Source organism: Phaseolus vulgaris, chromosome 9 (assembly GCF_000499845.2).
Source record: "Phaseolus vulgaris cultivar G19833 chromosome 9, P. vulgaris v2.0, whole genome shotgun sequence".
Classification (NCBI taxonomy): domain Eukaryota; kingdom Viridiplantae; phylum Streptophyta; class Magnoliopsida; order Fabales; family Fabaceae; genus Phaseolus; species Phaseolus vulgaris.
The window spans coordinates 19,786,910-19,794,620 of record NC_023751.2 but is presented as its reverse complement, the minus strand read 5'-3'; the positions used below and the strand labels follow the sequence as shown (position 1 = coordinate 19,794,620).

General features: G+C 31.4%; 1 protein-coding gene across 1 annotated transcript; it reads left to right on the top strand.

The window, feature by feature from the left end:
* Positions 1-1,654: 1,654 nt before the first annotated feature.
* LOC137822606 (chalcone synthase-like) lies at positions 1,655-3,158 on the top strand. Its single transcript, XM_068627515.1, has 2 exons — positions 1,655-1,894; positions 1,980-3,158. The coding sequence occupies exons 1-2, from the start codon at positions 1,717-1,719 to the stop codon at positions 2,981-2,983; spliced, it is 1,182 nt and encodes a 393-aa protein (XP_068483616.1). The 5' UTR covers positions 1,655-1,716; the 3' UTR covers positions 2,984-3,158.
* Positions 3,159-7,711: the final 4,553 nt, after the last annotated feature.

Genomic DNA, 7,711 nt, shown 5'->3' with positions numbered 1-7,711 from the left:
GAATGGATGAAGTATACAATTTGGACAAGTGATTTGATAAAGATATTTTATTCAATTAATTTAAATTACTTCAACAATATATATTACAGGTGTAAGCAAATTTTATCCGGAGACATAATTACGCAAATATTATGTTATAGGTAAATTTTCAATCTTCTGATTCAAACATCAATTTTTGTGTGTGTAGTACTTCATATAATTATATACATGTTTTTCTAGTCTTTCTTTTTCATTTATAAATATTTTAAAACTATTGTTCAAAATTAAAGAAAACATATTTTTATCAAAATCTTATGTATATTTTGTACAATTAAAGCGGTGAGAGAAATACTCCACAGTTTTATTCTTAAATTTTATGCATTTTTCATACATGCAAAGCTTTTATATATATATAAATATATATATATATATATATATATAGTTGTTAAATGTTGTTTTAGTTGTAAAATACTACTTTTTTAAAAAATCATATATACAACTGACGTTCTAATTCAGTTTTACATCCCATTTTTATATGCATTTTGTCACACTTGTTTGAAAATAAATATAAACTACAGTAGAATTTTTTTATGCTGAATAAAAAAGAAATAGAGTATATATAATGTTTTTTATTTTATTCTCGAAAGAATAGCAACAAAAGGATAAAATAAAAGTCTGTATACACATACAATATTGCTGATGTTATGTTACTTACATGATCGACTAAGTATGATAGTTGTGTGAAATTGAGGCACTCCAAACTAATAATTTCAAGACGAGGAAAGAAATATTATTATTATTATTATCATTATTATTATTATTATTATGCGATGATCCTTACACTTAAATATTTATAATTCTCTGTCTTCTGCTGATTCTAACAATTTTATTTATAGCCAACTATATTTATTTATTTATTAAGGTCTCTATTACCTCATTAAACGGGTATGATTTCCATTTAGATTTATTATACTGTCTTATGTATTTATTTATTTTTAATTATTTATAAAATCCTTCTATAACCATGAGATGAATATCTTCTACTTTTGTTAACTAATATTAGTATTTTAATAGGAAAATGATAGTTTCCTCAGAATTGTTTACAACTATTAACGTGGATTTAGAAATATATAATAAAAGATAAATTTGAAATTAATTGATATGGAAAATATTAAAATAATAATATTAAAAATTATAATATAATAGTATAAATATTTAATATTTCTCATTAGTATTTAACATAATAGTATGAGTTATCAATGTATCATATTTTAATATTTAATATTTCTCATTAGTATGATGATAGGATCTACTTGAGTTAAGTCGAAATTCTGTGAAATCTAGAATTAATTAATTAATAGAAATAGCATGAATACATATGACATTTTTTTGGGGTGAAACAAATATGCAATGGATAGAAAAATGAAAAGACGTATATAAAAATTTGGTATAAACCAATGGCATACATGAAGTGCAATGGACTGCATATTTTTTGGTAGATTTTTCTTCTTGCTCTCGATAGTAGATGGTTAATTATATATGTAGATAAACCCTGCAGCTGAAGCACGTGTCGGGCACCAAACCTTATTGCAGATACGTGGATATATTAGATTAGTGAGAATAGGTTATGAGAATCCAACTATAAATAGATGCAAAGGGATTTTCTCAAATCATCTCATGCAGTGCAATTGATTTGCTTGCTTAAATATTTTAGGTCATCAACCTTCTGGAACCAAAATGGCACATTTGGAGGAAATCCGAGAGAAACAAAGAGCTCGTGGCCCAGCCACCATTCTGGCCATTGGCACTGCAACTCCATCCAACTGCATTTACCAATCTGACTTCACCGATTACTACTTTCGAGTCACCAAGAGCGATCACATGACTCAACTCAAGGCCAAGTTAAAGCGCATATGTAAGATCAACACTATTATCTACAAATTCATGCATCACATATATATATCTCACTGATTCAATGTGGCTTTTTGTGTGAACAACAGGTGAGAAGTCGATGATAGAGAAACGCTACATACATCTCACTGAAGAAATGCTGAAAGAAAACCCCAACATAGGTGCTTACGAGGAACCATCCTTGGATGTACGCCAAGACATATTAGTTGAGGAGGTTCCTAAGCTTGGTGAGAAGGCAGCATCCAAAGCCTTAAAGGAATGGGGCAGACCAAGATCAGATATTACTCATCTCATATTTTGCTCCACCTCGGGTGTAGACATGCCTGGTGCTGATTACCAACTTCTGAGGCTCTTGGGCCTTAAACCATCCACCAAAAGGTTCATGTTATACCATCAAGGTTGTTATGCTGGTGGCACCGTTCTTCGTCTCGCTAAAGACCTTGCTGAGAATAATGTTGGAGCACGTATTCTCGTGGTGTGTTCTGAGATCACAGTTGTCACCTTTCGTGGACCCTGTGAAACACACTTGGACTCGTTGGTGGGACAAGCCCTCTTTGGAGATGGAGCTTCATCCGTGATTGTTGGATCTGATCCTGACACATCCATCGAACGACCACTGTTTCACCTTGTGTCAGCATCTGAGACAATTCTACCCAACTCTGAGGGGGCAATTGAAGGACACTTGCGTGAGGTGGGGCTAACCTTTCATCTTAAGGATAACGTTCCTCAGTTGATTGGAGAGAACATAGAGAAAAGCCTCGAAGAAGCCTTCCACCCACTTGGGATCAGTGACTGGAACTCCTTGTTTTGGGTTGCCCACCCTGGTGGCCCTGCAATCTTGAAGCAGATAGAAGCAACGCTTGGGTTGAACCCTGATAAATTGAGAGCAACCAAACAAGTTCTGAAAGAGTATGGGAACATGTCTAGTGCATGTGTGCTGTTCATACTGGATGAGATGAGAAGTTGGTCCTTGGAGAAAGGGAAATCCAGTACTGGTGAAGGACTAAAGTGGGGTGTTTTATATGGGTTTGGCCCTGGCTTGACCATGGAGACCATTGTTTTACACAGCGCCGCCGTAGACCCAAACAACTAGACCCTATCATTCTGGATGTACACTTATACATCAACTATGAATACAATAAAATCACGTCGACGTGTACAACATATACAACCTACTTAAGTTTTTCATTATTGTCTCGTATAGGTTTCGCTGCACTACCGTGTGATATAATAAAGAAGCTTCAATATAGTTAAGTTGTTTTTCTAAATTACTCTCATGTCAAATATTTCTTTCTTTTATACTACAACTTCTCTTCACAAACCTCCTCCAGACTCAATACTTGTTCTGCCTTGAAACCTTCAACGACTTTCTCACTCTCTTTCGCTTAAATTCGTATGTCTTAAGCTTCCCTCCATTGTCTCGTGCCTCATTTTGTACAAACATTTTTCATTTGGAATCTTTCACTTTAACCATTCTAAGTCCATAACAGACACTTGAAGTGCAGTTTCAAAGTCTACACCTGAAAGAATCAATCTTTCATGCTCGGAGGGAAGCAAAAGGACGACTTATCACTATCAGTCCCACTTGAATTGTCATCCTCACCCAATACACCAATGTCGTCATGGGAGACAAATAATGATGTCAATGAATGATGACACAGCAACCCACGCACAAACAGAAGGGTTTCTTCTTCTTCTTTTCGCTTTACCTTACACTCAAATTGCCCAGACTCAATATTCAGATCCAGCAGAACTTCATAAACCACTAAGATATAGTTGAATTTCCAAAAAGTAGATAATATAACCAGTAAACCTCTATGATATAGATGAATTTTCAAAGTACATAATATAACCAGTAACAGTAACAGCCATTTCAGTATGAATGCCCTGTCCAATCTTGACTATAACCTTTGTGCTGAGCTTCACTATTTGAAGCATGAAAGAGACCTTTTTGCGAAGTTTGTTTCAAATAACATAATTCTCATGACAACTTCTTCATCAATGTGAAAATCAATATTAGAGACAAACAATAATTTATTATTATATTAAATATTATTTTAAAGATTAAAAAAATTATAATTAATATCTAAAATAATTTTTATTATAAATAAAATTTATAAATTTGTAGTTAATTTGTATACCATTGTCATTTAGTATGTTTAAGCCTATATAATAACTTGTTCACTCCGTAAAGCCATTAATAAATTTATTATGAGAAAGTTGAAACCAAGTAGTGTGGAGACAACTTGTAACCAATATATTAATTCTCATTATTTTTATTATACTTATTATCTATACCTATCTATACCTATATACAATGGTGATTCTTCCATAACTATTTTTGATATATATCTGTACTTTATAATTATTTTTAATTTTTATTTTTAGTTATTTTTTAATTTTGTAAATATTAAAACAGTTATTAGAATGAAGTTTTTTAACGGAAAACAGTTTTGAATTTAGTTTTTTGAAATATATCTTTATTTCTTCCGTTTTCACTCAGAGTTTTTTTCCAATTTGAATTTATATTTGGAATTTTATTATTGTTTTTCTCTCCTCCCTCTTTCTCATTTTATCTCTTTTGTTCATATCACTTCCATTAGATAAAAAAATTCATTCTTCAAGATAAGAGTAAGAAGAAGAGCATGCATCCCACGTTAGTCTTTGTATGTGAGCTTTCTTTTCTTGATTGTTTAATTGTTAATGTTACTCATTTTCATTTTTATTTTTATTTTACTCTGTTTTTCCTTTTCGTACACCGAAGGCGGAATACAAAGCATTCAGATTGCACAGGTACAGAGTTATCTTGACACCATTTTTTTATGTGAGCATCGAGAGAGGAAAGGGGTTAGAAAATAAATATTTTCTTAAGGTTTGTTATGGAGTTTCTCATCTTATTATTTTTCTTCTTTTCTTTTCATTAGTGATTCACAATAATGATGACGAGATTTCTCTTTAAGGTACAAAGTTAACTTGACATCATTGTTGTCGACAGGGAAGATGAATGTGTTCTGAACATTTTTGCAGAGAAGAGGAAAGGGATTGGAAAATAAATATTTTCTTAAGGTTTGTTACAGAGTTTCTTATCTTATTATTCTTTTTTTTGCATTGTTATATTTCTAAATCCAAATTAGTGATTCACCAGAATGATGACGGAATTGCTTTAAGGTACAGAGTTACATTGACATCATTGTTAATGTGGGCATCTACGGAAATGATGAGTGCGTTTTGAATAGGACATTCTTGCAGAGAAAAATAATTAAAAAATAAATATTTTCTTAAGGTTTGTTACGGAGTTTCTCGTCTTATTCTTCTTCTTTTTTTCTTTTCATTATTATATTTCTGTTTTTTAGTTTTATGTTAGTAACAACAAATCAAAATTGGTTATGTTTATTGTCTTATAGATTTAAATTTGTTTAATATATTTATTAAAATAGTAGGTTGAAACTCATAAATGATGAGAGAAAATGTTTTTATCTTATTTTTACTTAGTGATATTTGATATTTAAAAGATATGAATACACATAATAATATACAATATAGTAATAATAAAAAAAATGCGGATGCACAGGCGGAGTGCCCGTGTTTCCGATAGTGTTAATAATAATAATAATAATAATATTATTATTAATATTAATATTATTTTAAATTTTATTGTAATTATTATTATTATATTGTGAAATTTATTAGTGAATAATTTTTCGTGTTCAATAATCGATAGATATTGATTTGTGCTCATTTTTTTTTAAATTTTCATATCTATAGGTAAAATTTGTCGGTAATTATCGACAAATACAAAGATGTCGATAATTCTCTCAATAATAAAAATTTACTAACAAACACAAATCCGTCAATAATATTTTGTTGGTAGATCAGTAATTTCTTGTAATGTCCATATATTATTATTTTCAAGAGCTTTAAACTCATCACCAACTTCTCTCAAATGAGGAAAATGACTGACTTTTTCATACGTTATAGGTTTCTAGTTGGTCTCTATGACAAGCACAACTTTTTGAAAATAAAAGATAATTATTGTAATTCATAAAGGAAACAATTAGATATATGATGTTAAAAGCTTTTTGATACAATCCTAATTTGCATCTTCATTTGTAAATCTTCTTCTTCATTGTTTTTATTTGAATTTCTTCAACGAAAGATGGTGGATAACGAAAATTTGAAGAATTGTAGAAATTTTAAAAAAGATGAAATATGATGGTGAATCTAAGTGAAGTTAGGCCAACTCTTAGTTTCTAAAGTAAGGTTGGATCAACACTACTAGCAGGAGTTTAGAAATTTGTCTAGAAAGAAGAAAACTCTAAAGAGAATTTTGAACAAGTAGAAGTGTCTCACAAATTGGACAACATTTCATTACTCAAATCAAAGTTGAAAAACATATACAAGAGAACTCCTATTTATAGGAAAAAGTCTCCCAAAACCTCTCAAATGAGAGTGTGAAAGTGTCACCCCCTTAGGTGCAAATACTCTCTATTGGGAGACTGGCAAGTGGCATGCCTTGGAGTAAAATTCTCTCCATTGAGGTAAGAACATGTGAAACCCCGTACACTTGTCCCTTGTACCTTCCATCTACAGCTTGTAACTAACAAATGTTTCTTAAGCTTTCCTCCTCAACAAGATTTAATGGAGTAGATACCGAGGTAGACGCAAATTGTGACTCAGATAATGCTCGAGAGAATCTATTTCCTATTAAATGAAAAATATTTGTTATAATAGTAATTAATGTATATAACAAAAAAGTTGAAAAAAACTAACATGTGTTTGTTGAAACACTTCATCAACATGGACCGAGCGGCTAAAATCCTCTGTTTATAAACAAAACATTTTATAAATTAAGGAAGTAATAATTAATCATAGATTAATACAAAATTTTATAGGGAAGTCATACCAAACGAATCACGTGTTCATGCACGCTAATGGATCCTTCGGTGTGCAAACATCCACCTTTTTCGGATAAACGGTTCTTTTTTAGTTGTATTCATTTTTATCGATACACATGTATGTTTTACTTTTCCAGAAGGTTGTCCCAAACACTATTGTCAATCCATTTTGGTCGTTTACCTTCTTGGCGAGCCACTTTAAACATTTGGGAAAGGGTGTGAGAAGCCTTCATATGGAAATTTTTCTTAACTTTTTCCTCATCATAAACCCTTCATGTGACCTTCCTCTGCAAAACAATAAGAATCATCAATCCAAATTATAAAATATAAGCATTTTTAAAGGGAATAAAAAACAAGTACTTTAAAACGTTGAAAAAATACATTTCGATCAACCTTTGCGATTGCCCCCCATGTTAGCCATGGCTCACCAAATTGTTGCTTAATGGTGGCAGTGATGATCTTTGATGCATTTTTTATGAATAAAACCTAAATACCAAAAAAAAGTTAGTCAAAATTATAAGACAATAATAGTAAATTATATAAACTGAATTTTATTATATTCTTACCCTCCTCCAATAGGCTGAATCTGAGGGCGATCACTAGCTGAGAAGACCTCCTCCTCTAAGTTATTGGCTGTAGAAGCTAAATGCCTCCCTCCAAGATTTGTATATGGGGATGGTGTAATATCTGGATTTTGGGAGAACCTGATGGGAAAAATGCACGCGGAAACAACACACATAATCACGAATCAACTGCAGAAAAATAAACGACACAAGATTTAATGTGGTTCGGTCGCCAACTGCAACCTACATCCACACGGGCAACTATTAGGTTTACATTATATCCTGTTGCACACCAGTTACAAGTACAATGATCTATTTAAATAGAGATAAATAGAGATAATAAAAGAGCTACAATGATTAAGC